The sequence below is a fragment of the Syngnathus scovelli genome, chromosome 17, assembly GCF_024217435.2.
Source record: "Syngnathus scovelli strain Florida chromosome 17, RoL_Ssco_1.2, whole genome shotgun sequence".
Lineage (NCBI taxonomy): Eukaryota > Metazoa > Chordata > Actinopteri > Syngnathiformes > Syngnathidae > Syngnathus > Syngnathus scovelli.
This window is the reverse complement of record NC_090863.1, coordinates 9,367,116-9,394,502: the sequence shown is the minus strand read 5'-3', so window position 1 is coordinate 9,394,502 and position 27,387 is coordinate 9,367,116. Positions and strand designations below refer to the sequence as shown.

Genomic DNA, 27,387 nt, shown 5'->3' with positions numbered 1-27,387 from the left:
AATTTCATGCAGCCAGTCGAAAATGTAAACGAGACGTTTCGTTCCACGTGTTTAATGAAGATTTGAACAGTTTTGCAGTCCGACCATTTTTATATTGCTTGTGACGAATCTGCAGTCACGAAACGCAAGATCACTGAACTGCCTTTACCCTCACGGCCGCATAGTAAAGATGTCGCCTCCCTTGTTTGAATTTATTGAAGCAAAAGACAAGCTCACGGTGGGAAAACATCAAATTGTATTTATTTAGTGAGAAGTACATTATTTGGTGCTGTGTTGTGGCGTTATTCAGAAAGCCCGTAACCGGCTACGCTTGTTTTTCTCTGCCTCTTTACTAATTTAGCAGCCTATGCTAACAGTTTGCTATTGTCTCACGTTAAACGCTACTGTCGCAAACTCGTAGGAATCCACCAAGCAGGCGCTGGGCGACAAAAGCAGCAAAGCAATAATACAAGCTTTTTATCACATCCCAGGAAAGTAAGTGATCGCATTCGACGCGAGCTAAACAAAGCTAAGCATCGTATCTTTGCTAGACGAATGCTAACTTTCTTTGCAGTGAGACTGAAAAGAAGACCACACTGGACCAGGCTTTTCGGGTGGTCCTCGGGGAGCAGCTTGTAAGCCATATGACTTCTAATTCGTTCTAGATGGGCTTGTAGAGAAGCTAATGTTGGTGTTTATGTGCAGGTGGGCAAGGCGTCGAGTTGTGAGGCCTACTTGTCTCTTATCTACATGAGCATCGATGCAGTCACTGAAGGTATGATAGCCAAAAAGCTTCCAGTTTACAGATGCATGCACCACAAAAGCCAACCTCCATCCCTGCAGGTATTTGCTCCGCGACTACGCCTTTCGTGCTGCTGGGGGACGTGCTGGACAGTCTTCCTCTGGATCAGTGTGACAACATCTTCACCTTTGTGGAGGAGAACGTTTGCACGTGGAAATCTGTAAGAACAAAAAACATCAACTACCATCAGTGGCTTTTCTTTTCAATGTTCCCTTCTCTGTGCCTCTCCCAGAACTCATTCTACACAGCTGGTAAAAACTACTTGTTGAGGATGTGTAATGGTAAGTCATGGTTCCATCATTCTTTTCTAACTGTTGAAGTCAGAGTTACAGTTGTTGTTTTTTTTGTTTTTAATTTTTTTTTTACTACACCTTTCTAGATCTCCTACGGCGTCTGTCCAAGTCCCAGAACACAGTATTCTGTGGACGGATACAACTCTTCTTGGCTCGTCTCTTCCCGCTGTCAGAAAAATCCGGTAAGAACAACTGTTGAGTACAAAGCACGCCGTTACGTTAAGCACACAAGCTCCACTCGCTGTAATTGAGTTTCTGTTGTGTTGTGCTGATGGCAGGTTTGAATCTCCAGAGTCAGTTCAACCTGGAGAACATCACAGTGTTCAACAAAAATGAAGACGAAAGCACCTTTACGCTCAAGGTTAGCATTTGTGCTGTAATGCTTTCAAACACTACATGCTATTTTAGGTTAGCATCAGCTTTTTAAAATGATATGGGGATTTAGAGTTTCACTTCTTCTTTTATGTTCATCGTTGTGCTTTAACCATTGTTGATGACATTGCAGCACACAGGAGAGAAGGAGGACGGAATGGAGGTGGAGGAAGGGGAAATGGGCGAGGAAGAAGCACCTGCGTCGTGGTACCTAACACACACACACACAGAAATAACAATGAACCTGGTCACCAACATGCACGTTGCGCTTTTTAGCTCCATCCCCATCGACTACAACCTCTACAGAAAGTTCTGGACGCTGCAGGACTACTTCCGCAACCCTGTGCAGTGCTACGACAAAGTTTCCTGGATGACCTTCCTCAAGGTACATAAGGGTCACCCCTGGCTGGGCTGGGACGTGATGCAAGCGCTGGTGAATGTGATACATGCGGACGTGGTTTGCCGCAGTACTCGGACGAAACGCTGGCCGTGTTCAAGAGCTTCAAGCTGGACGACATGCAGGCGTCCAAGAGGAAACTGGAAGAACTGCGGGCGTCTGGCGGCGAGCACGTCTATTTTGCCAAGTTCCTCACCAGTGAAAAGGTTCATCTTAATGTTATCCAAAACATATTTTTTTAATATGCCCTTAAAAAGATAATTACCTGTTGTAAAAGTAATCAGAAATGATACAATTTGTTCTGTAAGAATAGTAAACTAATACGTTTATAAATGTCAAACAACATAGTATGCCTCTAGTGGTCGATAGTGGAAGAGGCAGAAAATAGAAAAACAATTAGCTTGACAGTGAATATGGAGGATTAGTTACATTTCTCTATTTTGTCGAACTTATTTTAACTTAATAAAGTTTTCTTTGTTTCAAATTTTTAAATGCAACATGTTACTGTCTATTTGTGCAGCTGATGGACTTGCAGCTGAGCGATAGCAACTTCCGCCGACACATTCTGCTGCAGTACTTGATCCTCTTCCAGTACCTGAAAGGACAAGTCAAATTCAAAAGGTAAAGATTTGTAACATTAAAAAAAGGAAAAGCAATAACTAATTATTATTATTTTTGTTTGAATCAATTGCTTTTCCCAAAGCTCCAGCTGCTTGCTAAACGACGACCAGTCTGCGTGGATCGAAGAAACCACCAAGTTAGTTTACCAGGTAACTACAACCATTAAAGGAACCAAATTTGTAGTTCATACATTGCATATATATTTTTTAAGGTATAAAATCATTTGAATGTATAATTTATTTTTTTTCAAGCGCTTTGTCCACTCGGGTTGCAATCTTGCTATACCATTATTGAGCCATTTGTCAAGTAGTACAATTAATTCAACTTGTTTTTGCCATCTCGTAGCTTCTCAGAGAGATTCCTCCAGATGGGGACAAGTTCGCCACCATGGTGGAAGTAAGTCATCCCTTAAGCTATTGCTAAAGCGGATGTGGCGCGTTCTTATTAATCTGCGCCTTGTTTGTCACAGCGTATCCTCAACACTGAAGAAAACTGGATAGCTTGGAAAAACGAAGGATGTTGCAGCTTTGTCAAAGAGCGGTACGCCAAAGCGCAATTGTTTCTGCTGTGTTTGCATTGCGTTTCTGATTTTTCCCTGCAGCTTGTTTACGTTTGTTTGTCAGGGTGGTCGACGACAAACCCAAGCGGCCCAGCAGGAAACGAGCGGCTCCAGAAGACTTCCTGGGGAAAGGTCCCGACAGAAAGATCTTCATGGGAAAGTGAGGATTATTGTTGATGGTGTCTTTGATTACTCACTGTAGATAAATTCATTTGATTTTTTCAAATATATCCCTTAAGTGATGAGCTTACTCGGCTATGGAACTTGAACTTGGACAACATGGAAGCCTGCAAGTCAGATAGCAGGTAAAAGACTTACTTTTAAGCGTGTTAACACTTACTGTTAAGGCTCAGAAGTCGCAAGGACCCATTCTCGGAAATGGAACGTTGGTTTGAAGCCGCTGTTCTGAGCCATTTTGGACTGTTCTTATGCTCAGGGAGTTCATGCCGTCGCTGGATGAATTCTTTGCTGAAGCCATCGAGCAGGCCGACCCTGCCAACATGGTGGAGGAAGAGTACAAGTAGGATCACTTGCTTATGTTATATTAGAAAAAAAAAAACCTCACTTTTACAGCAAGACTGGTGTTGTTGTCCTAGGGTTGTTCGGAACCCCAACTACGGCTGGCGGGCTTTACGGCTGCTCTCCAGAAGAAGTCCACACTTTTTTCAGCCCATCAACCAGAAGTTCAACAGCCTGGCCGACTACTTAGACACCATGGTCAGCAAGCTGGCCAAGGAGTTGCCTGTAAGGAATACTTTGAAGTTTGAATGGCGTTTTATGATGAAAACAAAATGGCCACCAACGTGTCATCGGACTGTACAGAAGGACATCCCCTCGGAGGAGATCAAGACGGGTGAGGAAGAGGATGATGACGAAAATGGAGACAATCTGCTCAAAGACAGCAATGACAGTGAGACGTTATTGTGGACATAAAATTCTTACCAAACATTTTTGCTAGGCTTCCGGTATTACTCACCATCCTCTTTTGCCCGTCCAGGCCCGAGCATGCCGAGCAAGATGGTGAGCAACCAGCAGATGGACGACGTGGCGGCCAAGCTCGGCAACCGCTGGAAGTCACTGGCCTCGTACTTGGAGATGCGGGCAGCTGAGCTTCGCGAGATCGAGGCAGAGAGCGAGGACGCCGACATCCGGGCCAAGCTGCTGCTGGTCACCTGGCAGGATCGAGAAGGGGCACAAGCCACAGTGGAGAGCCTGGTGGCGGCCCTTAACGCCGCCGGCTTCGCCAAAATGGCGGACGAACTCAGCGAGGCTTGAACCAGCTTGACTTGCTTTTGCGTAGAAACATTTTGTGCTTCACATTAAACAGGCCTTTTAATACATAGTGGCAGACACTTTTTTTAATTACATTTTTGCAGCACTTATGAAAAGCCATCAGTCAATAACTTAGAACAAGAGTGAAGATGAAGCAAAAAAAATGTGCTCAGTTTTTAGTACACAATAAGTAAGACTGTGAACTGGTCTCGACTGTCAGAAAGTAGAGTGAACGATTTGGCAGCGACCGGGCAGGGGACATTTCACAAGCGTACAAGATGAATTGACTACACCTTGCTGCAAAATAGCAAAAATCCGTAAGTAAAAGACACCAACCCAAAAAGGTTTGTAAATGTGAAGCACTTATTGTATTACAGAAGGTGGCTGTGGGCCAACTTATATGGAGTTCCTTCCTCCATTCCAACATGATTGTTTGGGACAAGATTCATACCAAAGCAAGTTTGATATCAAACATGACTTTGGCTTAAACAAGTGAGCAGGTGCCTCTGCCGTGGAACGGAAGAGGAATGCGAGCCAAGCGACTGCAGTCAGTTGCACCTTAAAAACTAGATGACACGTAGAAAATATTAGCCATTTCACTTTTTTTCTTTTGAGCTCATGATGGTTGAAATTTTACTATTGGGGGGGAGGAAAAAATATTTCAGGTGATCCATGAAATAAAGACACCTGTTTTATTGCACAGCTTATGTAGACCGTGCGTTTTGTGTTTGTGTGTGTGTGTGTGTGGGGGGGAATTTGAAGGAAGGCCTCCTCCGTCCCTTGTGGGAGCATTAATGTTCCTCCTCAAGTATTTCCAACCTCCGCGGGCCGTAGAGCAGAACATACGCAATGTGCCAGTCGCCGCCGCCCGACAGCCGCAGGATGTCGTCTGGCGACACCACACTCACTTTGTCGTCATCGAACTTCACCCACTCATCTGTGGAGTGACAGCAATCACCTGGATGATTCAATTCAACTTCAACAAGAAACTGTTAGGCAAAAAAAAGTCCACTACAATTCCTAAACAACAGTTTGAAAGGAGTACTTGTGTTTTTCTCTTTTAAGTTTGATTTTAGTTCTTTTTTGCATGACTCCATTACCTTCTTTCCTCTTGACCCAGCCCACGTAGTGCCCCGACGAGCTGGAGCGACCCTGATGCGTCAGCACCGCCTGCAAGTCGTAGTAGCCGCTGTTGTTGGAGCCCACGTCTGGAAACAAGACATTAGAGGTTTTCATATTTTTATTCATTACCATTGTTTTTTTTTAATCATGGGTTTCTATTCTCCATGAGCACGCCGCCTTTAGCAGACACAGAACACATCTTCAAAATCAAAGATGTCAAGTGTGCTTGCTTCTAGCTCTATGTTGCCGCTGCTAATTGTAGTTCCATGCGAAGTGATGTCACTACTCACCATGAGGAAAAGAGAAGGGCTCGTATTTGACCTCCTTCTTCTTGCCCTCTTTCTTTGTCTCCTGTTCGGGCTACAAAATCTGACATGAAATCACACGATCAAAAGTAAGTGGTGTGTCGCGACTTCACCTTCTGCTTCTCCAGCTTTCTGTCCTCCATTTCCTTGAACTTTGACCTGGTGGCCAACATGCTCTCCTGCATCTCGGCCGTGCAAAGCTCGTACACGTCCAGCATCAGAGGGAACTTCACGTCCTGAAAGGGGCCAACGTGGAGTCAGTAAAACGGACGCAGCCATCGCGGTCGTGCGTTACCTTCAACACTTTGGCATTGACGGACTCTTTTTCCTTGTAGTAGAAACGAACCATCTGCACCGTCAGGTAGGCGGGGAGGCGACTCAGTTTTGACTGAGGACGGGACAAAATTATTTTTCATTTTTGGGGAACGATGAATAACAAAAACAACAAGGATGAGAATTCAGCCAACAGAAGTTGTCGGTTGCTTACAGATTTGATGTAGAGAGCGTTTCTGTCCAAGCTGGTTGACATTTTGGTGATTTCTTCTTGAAGTCTCTGCAGACATGAACCGCATGAAAAATCTCAATTTTACCTTAGCCGAGAAAATTTTTCCGCCATCACGTACGTACCAGCCTCAGTCCCGTAGCCAAATACTTGACTTCCTGGTTGATGAAGCAGCTGAGCTGGAGCTGACTTTCTTTGCCCTTGATTGGCTCCTCTTCCTCAGACTCTGTGCATTTCATGCTGAACAAGACTTAAGGGCAAAAACAAAAATTGTATCGGACAGTTTTATCATGTTCATTTAAAAAAAAAGGATACGTCGTCTCGAACTCAACGCCAAAATACTGGTCAATAAAGTTCTTCTTTGGGGAGGCAGAAGCGGCTCCGCTCTCAGCGTCAGTCTGAGATGAAACGGATTGTTATTTGCAGTTGCTTTCAAAAATGCCTTTGAGTGCGTTTGTAGCTTTTCCACCTCCATGGGAGTCTCTGGCTCTAGTGGCTCCAGCTTCTGCTGAAGAACTCTCATCATCTGCAGCCAGCATTCGTTAGCATCCTGAATGGGTGGAGGGGCGGAAGAAAAAATAAAAAATAAAGACAGGAATCAACAAGAGTTGAGACGAGCGAGATGTTTTCTCGCCGTTTGGCTCAGAGCAAACAAACCTGCTGGAGGTACTGTCCCTGATCTCCCTTCTCGGCAAACTGTGGGAAGGCCATGTGGAGGAACTGCAGAAGGATGATGGGAGGCAGGCTGGACGAGGTCTTGTCCATAGTCTCGTATAAGTCACGCAAAGCTGACGACGCAAAACACGAGGCCACGTTTATCTTGTACGCAAGCAATTGGAGGAAAAAGTGCTTACTCAGTTATCCAACATGACTAATTACCTGCTGTAATGTACTGTGATGATGCGTTGGGCCCTGAAGATCGCAGCGCGCCGGTGTACCTGCAGAGAGAGACGCTTGTCAGCTGAGCCGCAAAGCCAATCGTGGTCACAAACTGACTTTTTGAGCGCCGTTTTGAGCTCGGGCACAGAGCGCAGACACTGCACGGTGGCGTTCATGTAGCAGGTGTTGCCCAGATTGGTCAGTCCGCAAGGAACCTCCATCTGAGGGGGAATCAGAAGCTCACTCAGATGTCCTCATATACATATAAAAAATGGGGTTCAGTTACACAACGTCTGGAGGTTACACACAGTTTTACGTGCACAACTTTAAATACGTGTGGGGTCAGATTTATAAGATCTGTATGTGTCTGTGGTGCGGCATACTCACAGCTGAGGCCAGCTGCTCATCAGTCATGTCTTCCACAAACATGGGCCTGACAGCAGGCTCCTCGGGCAGAGCTTCCGCTGATCCCATCATCAACAAAGTCATTCCCTAAACACATTACGTTTCATTGCAGCTACTCAGCTCATTGCAATTCTTATTGGAATTGCTTCAATACTCACATTTTTCAATTTGATGTTCCCCCACTCATCATCCTGAAATGTAGAAGAAGCATGGATTAAGGATACATTCTTAAATAAATTCTCTATCTTTGCAACTCTTTCCAAAAGTTCCAAACGTCCTTGCACTTTGTTTACCTTAAGTGTGCCTCCCTTCACCATCACCTTCTGTCTGTCCGGCTGCACTCCTGTCAAGGCAAAAAGCTGAGCCTTGAACACCATGGGAGGCTCCTCGGTGTTCAGTTCCACCGCGTCAAACTTCTCTTTGCCCCATTTCACATTGACTGTGTGAGAAAGGTTGAGTCCCAGTCATGACACAGCAGAAAAAAAAAAAAAAGTTAGCAAGAGTCAGTACCTGTCTGGGAGGGGTTAGCTGTTGACATGCTAAGCTAGCGTGTGACAGGTAGCAGTAAAATTGACGTTACTTATTTTGAAACATAAACAAATGGAAGTGTTCACGAATTTAATATATTTACCAATTTTTGGTATCTTAACCCAAAACGACGAGTTCAGTGTGTAAACTTAGGGCTCGGCTAGCTTTGTTAGCATTGTTACTCGCACTTGTGTACCAGCCAGCTTCGGTCAGTTACCTTTCAATGCACGAAATTTAAGATCTTAGGAAATAATACATAACCAATAATCGTTTTTTACGCTAACAAATGCTTTAAATAGTGATATAGACCTGGTGAGTCCAACTAGCAGAGTTAGCAAGAACCAGCTACCAGTAATATTAACACCAGTTACCCTAAGAACTGGTAACTGAACCACAGACACTTAATATCAAGTAGAACACAATTACATGCTTATTGTTAGTTACACGTATCTTTATTTGGGAATATGAGCCCAGAATTACCGATCTTAAAACGTGGAAGGCAATCTGTAGCCTTTTAGCACGCTAACCGCACTAGCCGAGCTAACAGGCTAAATTACGTCGGTGTGCTAAACATGAGTACTTGTTTCAAGTTGGGATTTTTTTCCCGATTTGATTTAACAATTTCTGATTACGTACCTGAAAACACCGGCATAGTTAGCAAGTTGCTAGGTCCCGAACTGTTGTTTTTGTCCTGTTTTCAGTTCACCGGGGCGCGAATGTGTGAATGAGTAGACTTGGCTTCTAGTTGAGCTCAGTCTGAACTTCATTCAAATGGAATGACGCTGCAACAACACGCTGGGAACTTATCGATGCGCTCTGGGATCGACTCGCCATGCCCGAGGCGTCACTTTCACGCCACATGCGAAAAAGGAAACGATTCATTCCGGATAATATAACCAAACATTAAATTTTTCTTTTTATTATCCAAACAATACAAATATACATTAAAAAAAATACAGCACCGTCTAAAAAAGGCAATTCCATTTTTTGGGTGGGACTAAAAAAAAAAAAAAAAGTGATTTTTTAATGGGCTATAAATTTGTTCCCCAGACTACCCATTTTCTCATATACAAGTTCCATGTCACTTAAACGTCTATTTCCCCTCTCGAACATACCTTTTCCTTCGAAATACTTTTATATTATTCGTTACTTTCCCTCAAGTCCACCTTTCATCTGAATATGCCACTTGAAATGATACTTCACTAAAACTACAGTCCTTTTTGAAAATGCATTATTTTCTCTTTGAAAATATACACATTTTTTTCCCCTCAATGCCACTTATTAAAAATCTATATTGCCCTTCCAAATATATTTTCCTGTGCAATTATAGAGTGCCATCGCCATTGAAGAGAGAGAGTCTACAGTGAACGATAAAGATATGTTTATTGACATATCCATCAGTGCGGACTCCAATGCAAATAAACCATGCAAGTTATTATCCAAGACCAGAGTATATCAGAGTTCCAGTGCTTTTTTTCTCTTAACTCAACGGGGGGAAAAAAGGTTTTGTTTGTTTTTTTTTGTAAAAAAAAAAAAAAAAAAAAATGTATTGCAGATGGGGGTGTTTGCACTAAATGGGCCATGGCCACTTTTGCTGTTGACAAACATTTGTTGCGGTACACAAATTGAGTATAGGGGGACATTTTTTAAATTCTTATTGTTACTATTATTTTTACATGCCAATTCCATTGCAATATATCCAAAAGAGATCATTTATTTTTTTCTGTAAATCAAAGGTGGGGGAACCCTTTCAGGAAAGACTTTTGAGGGTCTTAAAAAATTACAATCCTAAAATAAAAGAGCTTATTAATATTTCTGTATTAAAATGTTTAGTGGCCGGATCAAATGTGTGTATGTTGCCCACCCCTGCTCTGCATACTCAAACCAAGTTGCAAAAAAAACCACGCATGTATGGTAATTTAATAAAAAAAAATTTAAAAAAATGGAAGCGTTATGATTTGTCTGGTTTTGGAAGGAGGAGGAAGAAAAAAACAGATATGGCAGTAAAATCATCAATATTTAAAGGTTATTAAGGCACTAGGTGGGCGAACTGCTTCACCTGTTTAGTCTTCTTCAAATAATTTACAATTTAAACAGTGCAGTTTAACATTTGTTAACTTAATGTTTTTCCTTTTTGAACCATTTAACTAGGAACCAATGTAAGGCAATACATTAAAAAAAAAGAAAAACAATACAAGCAAGAAAAATATATATAACACAGGAGACAATGTACCAAATAAACAGAAAAAAAGTGATGGAGGTTTTAGGGACTCCTATACGCCATTACAACGGAAGTTTCCTTTATGGCTTGGGAGCAATAAAAATAATTAGAATAATAATAAAATAATGCATAGATTTAAATGATGATCTTACTCAAAACATCTAATACTCGTGTCCCAATACTCGTTTCCAAACCCGATAACCTGACTTGGAGAGTAATAAGATTTAAAAAAAAAAAAAAAGAGAGAGGGGGGGGGGGGGGGCAGAGCCAGAGAAGATTAGATGAAGGCATCAGTCGCATTTATCCACCAGAAATGAAAGTCTCCTTGCTTTTAAGGATCTTGTCAGGCATTTTTTTTCTTCTTCTTCTACTTCCCCAGCCCTGAGATACAAGCACTCACGGCACAACTGCAACACCTGTATGACAGTACCTTAAAACTGAACAAAGAGCCCCAAACGATGTCGGATAGAAATCTCCGCGTGTCATCTCCTGCTTTCGGGGGCCATTTTCTTGTGGAAATGTGGTGATGACCATTTGCAGAGTAGGGAGAGGGGTGGCTCCATAACGTCTTCTTTGCTAACGTGACTGTCAACATTTTGTCCTCGTTTGAGGATGAACAAAGAGGGGGAAAGTACACAATAGTCCAGGGAAAAACAAGTCCGACGGTCGAGACGGTTAGCTGCAAGAAAGAGCAGAGACAGGTGTCCAGTAAAGGAGACGGAAAAAAAATATCTTGAGGATGGTTAGTAACCCACACAAGAGGAAAACCCTTCAACAACGTTTTTGTCTTGAGTGTAAACATTATATACAAAAACATTTGATGTGCGCCAGTTAGTCTCGCCGAACAACACCCAGCTGGATTTACACCGCGTGATTCAAGTGACCCAAATTGTCTAAATCTAACTTGACACTTGTGGAATTATTTACGTGGAATTTTGGTGAAGCACCAGGGTAAACACGGACACGAAACACGGTATGTCACTTGAAATGTACATGGAAATGGAGAAAAAAAATCTGATATAGGCATTAGATCTGGATTGGTCACTTGGATCTGGAGTGTAACAGCATTAGATCTGGATTGGCCACTTGGATCGGAAGTGTAAATTCAGCCTCAGTGTCAAGAGCAGAAGAATCCCCACGTGTGAGCTGAAGGCGGTAACCGAGCGAGCGAGCGAGGGACCAACCAACAACGCGAGCACAAACGGCCAGTTAATAATCTTCATAAGAACAATAAATAGACTTTTGAAAACAAACACATGCACACTTTTGCGAAGCGTCTCCTGTCAACAAGTGCTGGATGTTGCGTCTGCCGCGTGGAAGCTGGAGTGCGCTCGGCTACAACACAGGAGGAGACAAGACAGCAAGCAGGTCATGTGACTTGACTCCGGCACCACTCGGTAGCCTCACGCCGGGCGGGGCAAGACGCGGACGACAGCGGTTGCACACGCTCACTTTCATCACGAAAAGTCTGTGGGTGAGTGTGAAAGGATGGAGCTAAAGCTAGCGCTAAAGCTAGCACAGAGTGAATCGACCGACTCCCCTGCTCGATGTTAAGAGCCAACTTTGAGCCAATATGCATTTTCGTCAATCGTGGCATTATTATTGAAATACAAGACTTAAGCAAAATATATGGACTTTTTTCAAACAACATTTCTTTTGACTAGCCGGCCAACATAGGAGGAAATAAATTGAGCGTGAAAATCATTTGGTAACTCATTGATGGAACACGTTTGGAGGATTCATCTTAACAAAAGTGTTACCTCAGTTTCGCCGAGTTGCTTTTAGGGTTTTTGCGGAAGGACTGGTTGGGTCCGGGCCGAGTAGACATGGAGCGTGGCGACGCCCTGGAAAACGTGCTCGGCGGGGTTTTGGGGATCTTCTTTCCAAGATGGCCGATCCACTTCTTCTGCTCGTCTTGGGTCCGAGCCAGCAGGAGCATGTCGCGGGCCGAGGTCACGTCGTAGTTTACTGCGAAAGCCCAGACGAATTGCGTTGGGCGCCGAACTGCCGCCGAAAAGCGTTTACTTGCGCTGGCCGACTTTACCTTTGCAAGGGGCGATGACGTCCTCCTTCTTGTCCAGGTGGTCCTTGTGGCACTTGACGTGGCATCGGCGGCACTCGAGCGCCGGCGGCGGCTTGAAGACGTGCCACAGTGGCTTGGAGCAAGCTTCGCAGTTGGAGGGGAAGTGGTACAAGGTGGGGATGAATTCGTGGCCTTTGTGAGGCAGGCAGTTCTTGTCACCCTGAGGGACCGTCTCCACGTCGGCCTCTTTCCTGCACTCGCCCTCGTTGGCGTAGAGGATCTGAAAGCGGATGGGTCACGATGATCACCGTTCTTTCGGTTCCATTTCAATTGGGAGCGGCAATAAATAGCTTGAATAGCTGGGAAAAAAAGAGAAAACAAAAAGTGGCGGAAAGGGCCCGGAATACCTGGAATATTCTCGGAATCTCTTCAGTCTCGGCTCGGTACACGTCTCCTTGCGTGACCGGTCTCACGTGAAACAGTTTGCTGCAGGCGACAATTTCAACTGGTGACCACCATGAACATTCTGCGTACGTTTGAATACTCGCCAGATGACTTACTCGATATCTAGTACCATGGAAGGGTTGGACTGCTCCTTTTCTTGCTCGTCGTTGTAGAACAAAATCTTTTTGCTGCTCACCACGACGTACTGCAACGACACGGCATTGAGATGGACAAAAACGGCGGCCGGCCTGGAAGTCCCCGGAAGCGCCGACGCATACCTGCTTCTTCCAGCCGTATCGCTTGATATTTGTGCGGTTAGGTATAGAGAGCCAGCCCTCCAGTCTGGATTCTGTAAACGCAGCGGAGGTGGGAGAACGTTACACACCAAACGTACGGCCCGTTCGAGGGCGACGTTGAAGCGGGCCATGCAAAACTTAAGTTGGGTGGAAGCAAAAAAAGGTTAATCAAGTGCCAGCTTTTCACCACTTTAGAGGGCAGTTAAGATATTCCATGCAAGAGAAGACAATAGGGATGTTGTCCCGTGACAAAAGCTACGCTGGTTATCACGAGTGACACCGTTTCCCTCCATTGCTCAGGCTGTGAATTGAAAAGGTAACACAATTCCGATGTTTTGCTCGGACCTGCAGCCGAAATGTGAGGTGTATTGTGACGTGAGGGAAGGAAGCGTTCCAGTCCAAGCGGCATTTCTGTTTTGAGCATGCCAACAAAAACCAAAGTGTTAAGTGCTGGGAGAACGCAACGACAACAAAAACGTTAAGGCTCATGACTCGGCGTACTGGATTGAAAAGAAGAAAAAAATAATCACTCACAGGAGCCATCCCACTTATTTAAAAAAAAAAAAAATCCTCACTTTTAAAATCAGGTTTCAGTTGGTCTAAAGAGCACTAAAAAAAAATGTAACCAAGGAAAGGGCACCACAACACAACAGAACAGAATAGCAGCGGTAGCGGCGGCAGCGGCACATACAGGCCAGGCCAGGCAAAAAATCCGCTCGGTTACTCACAGAGGGAAAGGAATAGAAGTTACAAAGAGAGGAAGAGTGACGACTAGACGTGAAGGAAGGGGGGGGGGGGGGGGAATGGAGAGAGAGAGGGCTTTAACCACAGGCATCGTTTCAAGGAAAACTGATACGGAATCTGTCGGTGCTTTTTACCCGAGCGGGCGGGCTAGCGGGCGGGGTGGAAAAAAAACACCACACTGGAAAGTTACACGCTGAGGAACTTCACGCGTGATTTCGGTTTATTTTCTTCAGTCTTGCATCATTTCTCTTTGTGTTTAGGGATTGACGATTGGGTTTTGGATTTGATCAATTTTTTGGTCCAAAAAAAAAGCACTGGACTTCCTCCAGCTAGCCGTACTTACCCGCGATGTTGCTGTCCGTCTCGTCCGTCAGCAAGCTGGTGATGCTGGAGTTGTCCATGCGTTGCTGCAGGTCGTTAAGCTTCTCGCGCAGTTGCTCGATGTCGCTCTCCTTGCTGTCCAGCTGCATCTGGAGCTCGTTGCGATACGTGCACTCCTCGGCCAGTTGCTGCGGGGAAGGCGGCGGCGCACTTGAATACAATTGTTTCCCGTCTTTGAGGAAATGCTACAAGGCAATTTTGAACTGACTGCCTGCATCTCGCTCAGCTCCTTCTGATACTTGATGGCCATGTGGTTGAACTTCTCCTTCTCCTGGTTGAGCTCCAGCTGCAGCTTGCGGTTCTCCTTCTCCTTCTTGCGCAGGTCGGCCGTGCTGCCCTTCTTCTTCTGGTCCAGCTTCATGTCCTTGCGGTTCATGATCTCTGCCAGCTTGTTTACCGCCTGATGGACAGGTTGGAAATGGCCAAATAAGGCACAATTCAGATGTTTTTTCCAAATGATCCTAGGTTTGAAGATGTCCGGGCTAACAATTATAAACGTAAAACTTGATCAATAGTTATGACGCAAATTTGTCTGAGCCGTGGATTTAACATGAATCAATCCACGTGTGCTCCACTAAAAAAAAAAAAAAAAAAAAAAAGAGAGAGGGGGGGAGGGTCCTCCCTCCTTACCTGGGTCTTGAGAGTCCGCTCTGTGTTGAGGACCTTCTCATAGTTGGCCTTGATTGAATTTGTGATCTGCTCCTTCTGAGCAGCATACTCTGAGAGGGCAAAAGTTTATGCGTTTCGACTTTTTCCATACACATATACGAAAAGAAATCAAACGGCGTACCTTCCTCCTGAGTGCTAAGCTTTTCGCTCAACTCTGCCTTCTCTCTGGCGAGACTCTCCACATCTTTGGTCAGCTTTTGATAGGACTCCTCAAGCTGCAGAGCGACAAAAGGATTGATTGACACCCATACATCCTGCATGAGAGGAGTCCAAGTCATTATGCTCACTCGTGTAATGGTGGCCTCCTTATCCACGAGTTCCTGCTTGTGCCTGGTGAGGCTCTTTTTGCTTTCTTGGCTGAGCTCAAAGTACTGCTCCTCCTGCAGCGCCCGCGCCAGCTGCTCCGACTCGGCTTTTGTCACCGTCAGATCCAGCTGGGCGGACAGGGACTCCCTTCGGGGGAAAGACGCGATAACAACTTTGCATAAAGAAGCAATTACAACTTTGTCTTTATTTTTGACTTGACGCACGCTTACCTTTCACTGCACAGTTCCTGCACCTTTTTATGAGCATCTTGTACCTGCCGGTTCCTTTCTTCTATTTCCTCTTTGAGCTCTTTGACCTGAGTTTTGTAAAGCGTCTAAAGGGAAAGGGCAGAAATACCATTAGTCTGAGGTCCCCCCCCAACTAAGGCATCCGATACTTACAGAAAAATACTGTTCGGCCTCGAGCTGGTCCTGAAGTTCCCTCATCTGTCCTTCGTTGCCTCTGTATTGCCTGTCGAACACAGCGAGCAAAGCACTTTTAAGCGCTCGTCACGCACGGGAGGCTGCTCGCTTTCCGAGCTCGGTTAGCAAATGACGGGATTAGCAATCGAGTAACAGCACTCAGATTAAAGTTTAATCCAGGTTGACACTGTCGCCGATCAGCTTTGGCGCAGTAAGCCCAAATAATAGCACTTATTAGCAAATAGCAGCTTGACTCACAAAGAGCATTACGGCCAGGAGAAGAGAACGGCCATCGTTTGAGGGACTCACTTTGTCAGCTGCGCAAGTTGAAACTCCAGAGAGCGTTTGTTCTCCAGCGCCGCGTTGATCTCCTGCTTGAGCTGCTTCTCCGAGCACCGGAGCCGATCCACCTCCTGCAGCCGGCCCTTCAGCTCGTTCTGCGCCAGCACCCGCTTGCTGGACTCCTGCTCCGCCTTTATCTTGAGAGTCTTCACCTGAGCGGGAGATGAAATGTCAATAGGAGGCGGGAAGCGGCCGAGACGGCATGGGTCCACTCACGTCGTCCTCCAGCCTTTCCTTCTGCTTCATCAGCTGCTCCATCTTCTGCACCGACTGCTTGAGGTCAAACTCCAGCATGGAGCACTGCTTCTCCACTTCCACCACCCGACTCTCCGCTCGCATCCTCGCCCCGTTCTCCTCCGACATCTTCACTTGAACAGCTGAGGGGGCCGCCGTTGACACAATTACAAACGTTGTCGGTCATATCTCGGAAAGGCGACGTGCGTACCGTTCATGGCGGCCGACTTGGCCTCCTCGATGGACTCGTATTTGTCAGTCAGTTGTGCGCGCGTCACCCGGTGTTCAGTCTGCTCCTGCTCCAGCCGTTGCTGCAGGGTCTTCAGTTTGTAGTTGAGGTCAATCTCCAGGTTGTTCTTATCCTGCACGAGACACAACAAAAAAACAGATAAAGTCCCAATTTCTCCCAATTGTAGGTGCTTGTGTACCTTCTCCAAGTTATTGCTTCTCTCCTGGGCCTGTTTGCGTTCCACCTCCACCTTGGAGACAGTGAGCTTCAAGTTTTTGTTGTCCTCCTGCAGCCCCAGCATCCTCGCTAAAAGGGGAAACAAGACATCAAGACGAGTCGCGTGTCGGGAATGACGATTGACGGCGTCGGCGGGTTACCCTGCAGCTCGCGGATTTCCTCCGAGTCTTGGCTGTAGTTCCTCCTCTCCGAGTCCAAGGTGCTCTGGAGTAGCAGGAGTTCCTTCTCCAGCTGGGCCTTCTCGCCTTCGGCGGCACGGCTCCGCTCCTGCAGCTCGCGGTTCAAGCTTTCCAGCTGGCTCATGGACTTGGCCACCTCCGTGTGATTCTTGCGCAGCCTCGCCGCCGTGTCGGATTCGGCGCGCAGGAGGTCGTTGGCCTCCCCCAGCTGACACCGGAGGGAGCGACCATATTTAATAGTCCTTTTTGAGCATGCAAAGAGCAGGAAAAGCACGCTTACCTGATTCTGAAGCTGAGCAATCTTATCGTTGGAGGCCTGCGAATTCTGGCTGATCTTCCTCATGTCTTCAAGTTGTTCCTTCAGATTCGACACTGCGAGGAAAACATGTGAAATCACCGACGGGCATTACAACAGTACTTTTTTTTCTCCCCCCCAAGTCCTCACCCTCATTCTCCAAATTGCGTCGCTTCTCTGCCTCCTGGTCGGCTTTTCTTTGGTACTCTGTAAATCTGTGCTGCATCATGATCTTATCCTTCTCCAGCAGGGACATGTTGGCCTCCACGCTTTTCCTCAAGTTGGCCTGCAGAAGACAAAATTTTTAAAAGAGCACCGTTACAAAAAATCCAATTCAGTTTATTCTCGATAGCATGCCGATGTGAAGAGACAACACAGTGGGATCTCACCTCCTCGTCCAGCTCTTTCATAATCTTCTCAATCTTGGTACTTGAGGTCCTGGTGGAGAGATCAGAAGGCGGCATTGTATTAACTTTTTGATGAACGCAGCGGCACTACTTTTTTGGTCATAACACACGACTGCGTGCCACTGCAGCTCAATGTGATGGCGTTACCTGCATTTCTGCTCCAACTCATCCTTCAGCTGCATCTCACTGTGGAGCTGCTCCTCCAGCTGGTAGACTCTTTTCTGCAGATTCTCCAACTAAACGGAAAAATCAACGTCATGGAACGGTGACAAGTCCCGAGCACAGACGCGAGCGACACTCACGTGACTTCTGTCCTCCTTTGTGGAGCTGCTACGTTTGTCGCTTGTCTTTGAGGCACACGTGGAGCTGCGCAAGGGACTGCAAAGCAAAAGTACGGATGATCAGAATTGCTTCACGTTCAAGCTTTTGAATTCATTCAAAGCGGGGAAACTCCTACTGCTGATTGCTGTAGTAAGTGAAGCCCACAAAGGGAAGCTGGTTGCCCACAAAGGCCTTTGGTATGGGAAAAGTCTCTTCTTCGCCGCGGTCCTCTTCTATGTCATCAAAGTTACTGGTGTCCACGTCACTGCTCAACTCGGGCACCACTGGGGCAGCCGCTAAAAAGACACAAGCGTTAGTTACCACGCTGGCTTTACGCTGTCAATGATCAGTCTGAAGAGCAACGTGACGCGCTAATCATAGTGCTGGCTCTCTCACTGTCTCTGATGTTCTCCCACGTCCACTGATCATTCTTGAAGAAAGGGTGCCTCTTGATCTCATCCACACCATTCCGGCCCAGGCGGACCTCCCTGTTGGCGGGAAAACATTGCTCGGTCCCAATTTGACTGAACGATATTTCGATTTTTCACGTGGGGTCACCTGTCCGTCAGGAAGGCACATATGAGGTTCTTGGCGTCGTTGGAGATGTCGCTGTCGTCTGGGAAAGTCAGCGCGTTTTTGTGGTTCATTATTTTGCTGTAGGTGCCCACCAGCGAGTCGGCGTAGAACGGCGTATCGCCTGAAAGAGCAAATTTGACAAATGACGGTACGTTGGCGCCACCGAGCGGGGCGGCCGTGACGTGCCACTGACTCACCAACGAGCATTTCATACAGAAAGACTCCCACCGACCACCAGTCGCACTCCCTGCCGTAGTAGCCGTCTCCTCCCTGGGATTTCAGTACCTCGGGCGAAATGTAGTCGGGCGTTCCCACCGCCGTGTCGCATCGTACCATGCCGTCCTAAAAGAGCAGGCGTGAACATCTTGCTGTGCAAAATCAACACCCTTCCGTTCGACAAACCTTGTTCATTTTCATGCAGGTGCCAAAATCTGCCAGTTTCAAGTGGCCCGCTTTGTCCAGCAACATGTTGTCGGGCTTCACGTCCCTGCAAAGCAAGCCAAATGGGACGGTGAATGAACGCTACGCCGGACACCGGTTGAGCACTGCCGGAGTTGATACCTATGAATGAAGCCCATGGCGTGGATGCCGTCCAGCGCCAGCACCACCTCGGCCGTATAAAATCGAGCCCACTTCTCCGGGACGTCGTAATTGCTCATCAGGTTGACCAAGTCGCCGCCGGGCATGTATTCCATCACCATGTAGAGGTAGCGGTTGTCTTGGAATGCAAAGAAAAGCTGAGAGGAGAGGAACGAGAGAAGGCAGAAGTATGTTAGCCAGCCTGCAAAGATGGTGTTGGGGCGGCGGGGACGGACGGACGGACGGACCTGCACCACCCAGGAGCTGTTGGCAAAGGCCATGATGTCCCTCTCCTCCCAAAAGAAAGCCGAGTCTGACCTTTTGATCATCTCAAACTTGCTCAGTAACTTCATGGCGTAGACTTTGCACGTGGCTTTGTGCCTCACCTGATGAAAACACAAGGTTAGTCACTCAAAAATAGCAAATAATAACAAAGAAAATAGACCAGAATAAAATATAATACGACCTTTTCAGTGAAACCTCCATTTTTTTCTTTGTTTATTTCTCTCGTTTACATTTTTTTTACGTTTCTCAACAGATTCAAACCGTTCCAACCTCAAAATGTTCAGCTCATTCAGAACGTTCCATTGCACATATTTCATACAACACATTTTCTAATCAATTAAGATACGTCGCCAACGTTTTGAGGTTGAAGGGTGTAAACTTACCAGCTGCACCTCCCCAAATGCGCCTCTCCCTATGACTTTGACCACCTCATAGTCTTCGGCTTTCATCCGCAGGTCACGGATTTTACTAATGGTATCCTTATCTGTGCGGGAGGAGAAAAAAAAAAAAAAAGAAAAGCATTTTCAAGATGAGCATTTTTATTGATTACATTAAGCCAGTGTGCTCTGTCCATTACACAAAAATACAAACTGTCTTTTTTTTTTTTTTTTACATTTTAAAGAAATGCTGTCATATAATAAATAGCAGCCATGAGGGGAACACCACAAGAGCATAGCTCTGGATATTTTTTGGGGGGTAACATCCGAGAATATGACCTTTGTTGAAATGCGCAAATTTGGCTCAATGGTCGGTATGCACGCTCGCTCTCCTTAAAAGGAAGCCAAGTTGCCAAGTTGGTTGAAGAATGGCCAATTTTAGGTCCGGTAATGGGAACTGGCATGGCAAGGCATCCAAATTAAACACGCATAAAAGTCTGGGCTGTTGCACAAAAATATTTTGGAATGAGTCATTTCCCACCATTGGTGAAATCCCAGCAGGTGCTGCTGTTGCAACTATGCGTTACAGGAAATACATTTGACCGTGCACAAGCAAGCGAATGGAGCTAATGTGATCAGTGGGGAAAGAACGGGAAGAGAATTAATACAAGACAGCCCCTCAGGCGACGCAAGGCGCACCAACCGGCCGGCCGGCGCATTAGTCCATATCCGTCAATGATGTCACTACACTCGGATGCATACTACAGTGCTGGCGCAAAAAAAAAAAAAAAAAAATTGAAGGGATGACTAATGACAGTTCTTGCCTAAGGCTTCGGAGAAACTTGGCTTGAAATTCAAATAGGAAACATCCAATCGCTCTGTGCCTGATCAAATGTTTAAAGGCCGAAGTGGTCGGAATGGCCTTCACAATCAGCTAACTACGGATGTGTTTTTCTGCGTGTCCTCATAACATGCTAAGAATGAAGCAATTCACCAGAGGTTGCTAATATGATATCAAATGACCTCCTCATCAAAAATAAAAAGCAAGCGATGGGCATCATGTAGGTCGGCAGGAATTTACAAAAGCCCCTTTGTTAAGTACACTAAGCAGCAGACACCTATTGTGTCCAATCCTGCATAGAGGCGGTGACCCCAAAAGAACGCATCGCACACGTAGGGGGCGGGGCCTGTTGGATGGGAGATGGAAGACTACTCACATCTATTCAAGAAGTTGTCAATGCTCTTGTTTTTCCTCAGGGCAGGAAAGTCCAGGTCGTACACCAGAGCATCAAGGCCGTCCTGTGAGGAGAAAGAAGAGGAGGAGGTTTATGGACATGAAAATGTCTCTCTCTCAATACTGCTGGTCCGCGAAAAAAAAAAAAAAAAAAAGTCACAGAAATGCATGATAAATCTAGCGTCACTTCTCATGGTGGTTTCTAATTCAAGCATGTGAAGCAACTAAGTAGCTTTTGATGAGTGAGGGACGGAGCAGGGTGGTGCTAGCAAAAGCGGCTTCAACCGCCGAGCAGTTTCCTGAACGTTGCACAGATTTGCCTGATTGTGTCACTGCGAGGGATGTTTATTTATTTTTATTTCTCTTCAACTCTGTGACGGCCATATGATCCCCGTCTCAGACTAACATAAATGTCAGCGGCGGGATTTAGTCTAATCTGCCATAATCCAGAATGTCTAAAAACGAAATAAGCACACAAACGTTCAAGCAAGTCATACTCGGCCAGCGTTGCCACAAAAGTGAGAATTGATGTTTTGCTCAAATGATGCCATTTCTGGCTTTTCTAAACTGTTAAGAGATTGCTTGAGCGCTGCTGACACATTGGGGGCTCAGACAAAACAAGGAAGCCACTTAAATAGTCTTGCTGCTGCGGCTGCTCCTGCTTGGAGCTCAACACAGGAGATCAGGGCCATGCACACAAACCGGGAGACAAAACACTTGGGCCATAAGAGCGACGGTAGCATGTTTGCCACATGACGCATTGGATCATGTGTTGTTCCTTTCATTCTGCGTGATTCCAACCATGACGTTCCAAACACACAGCGGTGGTGCATAAGGGCAAAAACACAACTCCGCCACTGTCCTAACCGTGTTTACGTTGTGCTGTAAAACCACGAGAGAGCAAAAGGATAAAAGGGTGCCTTGTTGTAGACCATAAGAAGTCCCCCATGCAAAAAAAAAAAAAAAAAAAAATAGGTGGAGAGAACCAAGTCCTTCAGGACCCTAATCACAAGGCTCTGTACTCAGCAGAGTTATGTTTGCATAACTTCCTGCCGCAAAGAACTCTGGACAGCCACAGTAACATTCCATAACAGGACTGTACACGTCAGAGAAGCTATTTTAGGTATGCGGCCAAACAAGTTCTCCATGAAAAAAGTGAAGGAAGGAGAGAAGAAGAAGAAAAAGAAGGAGGGGGGGGGGACGTCCATCCCGTTGAGTAGAATCACATACAGCCAGGCTTGTTTTCACAGCGCGTCGCCGCGCCAGCGCTTAAAATGCTGTGACGGAAAAGAGGAGGGAGGGAGGGAGGGAGGGAGGGAGGGAGGGAGGGAGAGAGGGAGGTCTGCGCATGTGCTCCAGTGGGAGAACAAATGAAGGAAAAAACAAAGAAAATCACAGCAGGCCACTGAAACGCCGACGTGACGAAAGAAGCCAGGTAGAGGCCTCACAAGCAGTGAATGAAAACAACCGCAACAAATGGGAAGCCAAAGTCGGACACAAGTTCTGCAGGTCAGGCCAGTGGAGCAAAAAAAGGAATTTTAGTCAGCTCAGCATTTCAAAAGTGATTTTAATACAAAATTCATGAGGGCAGCACTAGATTTGCTTTCTATGAAGAGTGCCCTTAGAAAGTTCCCAAGCTAAGCTAAATGCTAAAAAAGCCTGCGTTTCTTTGGTGTCTTCCAAAAGAAGATTGGCAAAAAACAAGCTTGGACGACCAACTAAATAAAGATGATGTTCTGGTGGCCATGAAAGCTTTATGAACCCCCCCCCCCAAGTGGTTATGAGTGAACTACACAACAGTGAGTAAACACAAGACCCACCACGATGCAATCTGCGTTGGGATTCAGCGGGATTACACTCGGGGAAATCGCCAGTACGTTAAGTCGGGGGGGAAAAAAAAAAGGCCAGCTCAGTCTCCAAATATTGACTGTACTTGTCTGCCAACATACACACCTTGAAAACGAAGGCTGGCTGGTCATTAAGCGCTATAGGAGCCTGATAAGGAGTCGTTTATTGGCGAGGCGTGATACGGGAGTGGCAACTTTGACCGCTAAAAGCCATCTAAGGTCCAAAATGCTTATGAGCTTTTACGGTGGGGAAATAAAATCAACGGCGACATATCGGGAACAAGCAGCACCCAAGACGTCTTGTGAGATGATCAGAAATGCAATAATAAAAGGAGCCAGAAAAAAAAATGCAAATATAAGCGCCGAGCGCAGCATTAAGCGGTTGACATTACATATGGTAATTATTTCTTTTAAGCTTTCCGAGAGAGGAATTTGCACGCGACGCAAGCTCTTTTCCAGACGTTTCAACTTTTCCAAAGGGAGACTCAGCAGCCACATCATCCCCGTCCCGTCCCGCATGCCAGCAGCAGGCATGCGGCGGACCCGACGTGTCACTTCCCTTTTCTGCCACCTCTTGGAGACGATATGCTTTCCACATGTGAGCCTAAGTGCAGACTGTCTGTCTCGAGATCAACGAAGCACGTGAAGGTAAAACGTAAGAAATCTCAGAAAGAAAAAAAAAAAATGCTAAAGCTGGTAGCGTACATAACAAGTGACAGGAAATCCTGCTTGCCTAGAAAGACTGCATGGCTTACATGTTTGGCGGTGGATAAACGGTAGTGACAGCCAACCTCGAGGTGGCAAAAACGGGGGCACTGGGCAAGTTCCCAGCCAGAGAGAATCGCTGTCACAAACGTTTGCGCATCAAAATGTCATGCGCTACGTTCTCACGTAACCATGTCACACCAGGAGTCGTTTCCTTTTCAATTCATTTGTACTTTTTTGGGCTCTATCGTCGGAGTTGACCGTGTCAGTCCGGAAGAATTGTTAAGCTGGTCTCACTATGCATTCCTGCACATCGTGGGCCAGTCGAGGGAATGCAAAGCTAAAATAGCTCCGCCGATTGTTTTTTTCCCAGGCCTGAACAGCTGAGGGGTGCGGAACCTGAAGTAAAAAACGGGGCAGATCCACTTTCCGCTTGGAGAGGAGATGAATTGTTCTTGCTGAGTGATTTTTTTTTTTTCCCCTCGCTTCAGTAAAGTATGAAAATGACTCAAACGTGGCCACAATCTAACATCCGTAACCCGGTTCGTTATTCGCTGTCTTATCAGCGCAGGCAACACCTAGCTGGGAAAAAAAGGTTGTTCAAATAAGGGAAGGCGCTGTGAAATGCAACTCGTGTACAGCCACGCGAGTACAGAGGTTAGGAGAGGTCCTTTTCAGTTGATTCAAACTTTGCACATTTAGCATGTGACTAAAAAAGTTAGCCTTTCCTGAGCATGCTGAAAATAGAAGCCCGCAAAATCATTAGCAATGCTAACGTGCGCTCGCTCAGACAGGTGGAGAGAGACTTTTCGATAGGAGGACAAATTGGAAAGACTTTTTTAGCAAGCGTGCTGCACCACTCTACAGTTCTGAGTTGCAGGCAGACATTTTTTTTTTTTTTTTTTACAGAATTCTGCAAAGGATGTGGGAGAGGTCTCTTACTCGATAACTTCCGCTGCGCATCGAAATGCGGTCCAGCAGCCAATATAAATTGCTCACATTAAGCACGTGTAGAACCAGTTTTAATATGAGGCGGTTCAATCAACACAAAAGACATTCGCCGACGGCACATGACTGAATTAGCATGTCATGAAGAGCGATCCTCCTGTATTGTTCCAATACGGGCACCGACAGGTCCTTCTCTGGGCCACAAGTCAGCCCTCCAGCATTTTTTTGGGCATAATGCAGTTTGAGATCAAACCACAATGGAAAACATGTCCTCCTTGTCATAAATCATAATATTCTAATGTTCCAAAAGATCAACACACTCCACCCAAAGGCCTGACGTTCACTTTGAGAGCTATCAGCTGTTGGCAAAAGCAACAAAGTGGACAATGCTCCGAGCCCCAATGTCAGGGAGCTCCCACATCACAATGTCAGGAATTCTGTCCATTGCGATCCCTCTTTTCGGAGCCTGCCTGGAACATGATTGAGGACGGGGGGGCCCGCCTATCCAGATAAGACCCTCTTCCATCCACACGAGGTTTATTTAGGGGTTTAGGAGATAAAGGCTGACAATGTTGGAACACGGGCCTTGATAGGCCCAGAGCTGTAAGGCTCGAGACAAATGACAGCAGGGGGGCGGGGGGGCTTTGTGGCAAGAAAAACCACTACAGTGCTACGCTACTCACAAAGACACTCAAGGTACAGAAAGTGAGCGCCATTGAGTATTCTGGTGGAAGCTATTACTCATAAGCTAGCACGCTTGGCTGCTTTATGAGCCTTCAGAAACATGAGTCTTCAGCGCGCATAATTTTGGTTTATGGCTAAGAGAGCTGGAGCACACACCCTGCTACCTCGGAGTAGCCTGCCTTGTCTCAACCATCGTGCAGCCAAAAGGCTTTGGGACACACCGAGGGAACTCGGGGGGCCAGTCCAAAGACAAGAGCTTATTTGATTAGGATGGAATTTTATTAAACGGTGGGCGGGGTCGCCCGGCCACTCGGCAAAAGGCTTCCATTCATCGATCAAGGCAGATTGCGGCGAGGGGGTGAAAAAAAAAAAAAGGGGGGGGGGGGACAACAAGCTTGTGTGCAAGGCTGCCAGCGGGAGCAGTCCCCGCAGCTTGGGCGCATTTAAAACGCAATGTGCACACTTTTAGGTGACTTTAATTGGCTGTCTGCAACAAGATGGGAGGTCACAGACCAAGTGGCTTTTATTTGCGTGATGTACAGTAAGAAACGCAGGAGGGGGATTAGTATGCAACAAGTGTTACTTTTTGCATTGTCAAGTATCAGTACTCCATATTGCAAAGCACTCAAATGTAAATACTTAGGTAAAACTACACATGCAATTCTAAGGATACTAAAACATAAGATTGATTTTGCACTGGATCTCGTTTGATTGTGTAGATGAGCCTAATATAGCGGTCGCTCAAGTATGTAAACACATTTAAGGAGACTCACGAGCAAGCCTGCCACCCACCCACATGTCAAAGGTTGTTAGGGGTGCTGGTCATGACGTCACAAATACTATGAGTTGGTTGTGATTTGTTATTCAAAAAATAGTAGATGTTCCTCTCTAGTCGTAACATGGTCAGCACGGTCGAAAATGTATTTAAGGGTTACTTTTGCAACACAATCTGTCCATTGATTCAACTTAACGGAAACATTTCTCCCAAAGTAGCAACTTGTTTGTTTTCTTATTAAAATGAGCAAAAGGGCCAAATAGACGTTAGGTTTCAATCGTATAGAATAAAACGCTCACGTTCAGAGAGAAAGCGAGGTACTCACATTTTTTTCTGTCAGAGCTGAAGGAGACTTTTTCGAAAAGAATTTTGAGCTGAAGCCCGAATGGCTGCCTCGCTGCTTAGCCAGTTAGCAGGCTCCAAACTTACCAGAAGACAATCGGTGTTGATCTCCGACTTGGGGTCCTTCAACATGGCGTCGATTTTTCCAAACCGAGCCTCCATACTTTCTCCGGAAGACATTTTCAGCGTGAATTTAAGTTCGTCCTCGTGTCTTGCTTTGAAGGGAACAAAAAAGGGAGGCAAACGGAATGGCTAGCTAGCGTTAACCGCCAGCGGTAGCTCGCTAGCTAGCTAGCCCGATGTTCGTTTGTTGTTTTTTTTCCCCCTTTCTTCGTGGGAACTTTTAAAGACAATACATCGTTCTCCTCGAGCTTGCACACGAGATAAAACGTTGTAGGTTCCGCTGGATGTACAAAAGCCACATCTTCTGTTATTATAGTTTAGTATAGTCCCTCTCAAAATGTGTCTGGCAAACAACTTTCAGGGGCAACGCGACGGCGCAAGATTAGTCAACCTCCGCGCAGGATGCCCGCAGCGGAGAAGGGCTTCAAACGTCGCTGCATCCGAACAACAACAAAAATGCATTTAAAACATCGGCCGAGTTAGTCCGGGCCGGTTCCCATGTCCTCGCAAGAGAGGGCGACAAAAAACTATCGTGACAGCTCAAAAAAAGAAGTGGTCGGGAACGTGAGGGGAAAAAAAACTTCTGCTTCTTTCCAAATTTCAAGCAAGTCTTTTTATCGGTAAAAATCCTTCCGCCGCCGTCGCTGTCACCGATTGTCAACCGTGTCCGGGTCCCACCGACGTGATTTCTCCGATCCGGCTCGCCCAAGCAGAGGATTCCGGGGTGTTTTTTGTCACCGATGTATGGAAAGCAACAGACGATGCCCCGATTTTGTTCCGCAGGCTGGCCAACATGTCCGCCTTCCTGTTCAAACACTGCGGAGAGGAGCCACTTCAAAAATGTCAACAAGTGCGCATGCGCCTTACCCAGGCAGGCGCACTTGAGTGCTCATGCTGCCGCTGCCGTCAATAGGCAACACGTTGCTGCCACCCTGCCGCTGTTTATTGGGAGACAAAAACAAGGATCTGCAAATATATATATATTTTGAAGACAATTGACATTTACAATAACAATCAGCATAACCATATCGTATGTGAATATTCTCATTCATACGTCACGAATAGTCAATTTACATATATTCTAATAAGACTGGACTTTTTATCGAATTGTTAAAATCGTATTAAC

General features: G+C 46.1%; 3 protein-coding genes across 5 annotated transcripts; 1 reads left to right on the top strand and 2 right to left on the bottom strand.

Annotated features, from left to right (window-relative positions):
* Positions 1-59: 59 nt before the first annotated feature.
* thoc1 (THO complex 1) lies at positions 60-5,002 on the top strand. Its single transcript, XM_049747757.1, has 21 exons — positions 60-217; positions 401-474; positions 554-614; positions 685-754; positions 823-941; positions 1,014-1,062; positions 1,161-1,256; positions 1,353-1,435; positions 1,580-1,653; positions 1,723-1,831; positions 1,915-2,049; positions 2,364-2,464; positions 2,547-2,613; positions 2,810-2,860; positions 2,934-3,004; positions 3,088-3,183; positions 3,263-3,328; positions 3,460-3,543; positions 3,620-3,767; positions 3,846-3,933; positions 4,021-5,002. Exons 1-21 carry the CDS (start codon positions 170-172, stop codon positions 4,296-4,298), a joined length of 1,968 nt encoding a protein of 655 aa, XP_049603714.1. The 5' UTR covers positions 60-169; the 3' UTR covers positions 4,299-5,002.
* usp14 (ubiquitin specific peptidase 14 (tRNA-guanine transglycosylase)) lies at positions 4,367-8,838 on the bottom strand. The gene is made up of 16 exons (XM_049747804.1): positions 8,673-8,838; positions 7,802-7,947; positions 7,667-7,699; positions 7,491-7,595; positions 7,221-7,324; positions 7,104-7,162; positions 6,882-7,012; positions 6,694-6,774; positions 6,540-6,622; positions 6,350-6,464; positions 6,210-6,275; positions 6,018-6,110; positions 5,836-5,958; positions 5,708-5,777; positions 5,396-5,503; positions 4,367-5,232 (listed from the first exon to the last, which is right to left on the bottom strand). The coding sequence occupies exons 1-16, from the start codon at positions 8,686-8,688 to the stop codon at positions 5,087-5,089; spliced, it is 1,479 nt and encodes a 492-aa protein (XP_049603761.1). The 5' UTR covers positions 8,689-8,838; the 3' UTR covers positions 4,367-5,086.
* Positions 8,839-9,400: 562 nt separating this feature from the next.
* On the bottom strand, positions 9,401-27,106 carry rock1 (Rho-associated, coiled-coil containing protein kinase 1). 3 transcript variants are annotated; one of them, XM_049747662.2, is made up of 34 exons: positions 26,226-27,106; positions 20,821-20,902; positions 19,610-19,710; positions 19,190-19,327; positions 18,924-19,099; positions 18,765-18,849; positions 18,560-18,704; positions 18,345-18,483; positions 18,183-18,274; positions 17,923-18,082; positions 17,768-17,843; positions 17,613-17,701; positions 17,448-17,496; positions 17,209-17,344; positions 17,044-17,135; positions 16,725-16,971; positions 16,547-16,653; positions 16,330-16,480; positions 16,101-16,261; positions 15,852-16,036; positions 15,522-15,591; positions 15,351-15,454; positions 15,102-15,267; positions 14,936-15,029; positions 14,776-14,864; positions 14,354-14,545; positions 14,108-14,273; positions 13,003-13,073; positions 12,841-12,929; positions 12,688-12,766; positions 12,302-12,560; positions 12,018-12,225; positions 11,522-11,592; positions 9,401-10,936 (listed from the first exon to the last, which is right to left on the bottom strand). In XM_049747662.2, the coding sequence occupies exons 1-33, from the start codon at positions 26,316-26,318 to the stop codon at positions 11,541-11,543; spliced, it is 4,143 nt and encodes a 1,380-aa protein (XP_049603619.1). In that variant the 5' UTR covers positions 26,319-27,106; the 3' UTR covers positions 9,401-10,936; positions 11,522-11,540. The 3 variants fall into 3 exon arrangements, with proteins under 3 accessions (XP_049603619.1, XP_049603618.1, XP_049603620.1); XM_049747661.2 differs by having other exon boundaries at positions 9,401-11,592; XM_049747663.2 differs by lacking the exon at positions 11,522-11,592.
* Between the last annotated feature and the right edge of the window lie 281 nt (positions 27,107-27,387).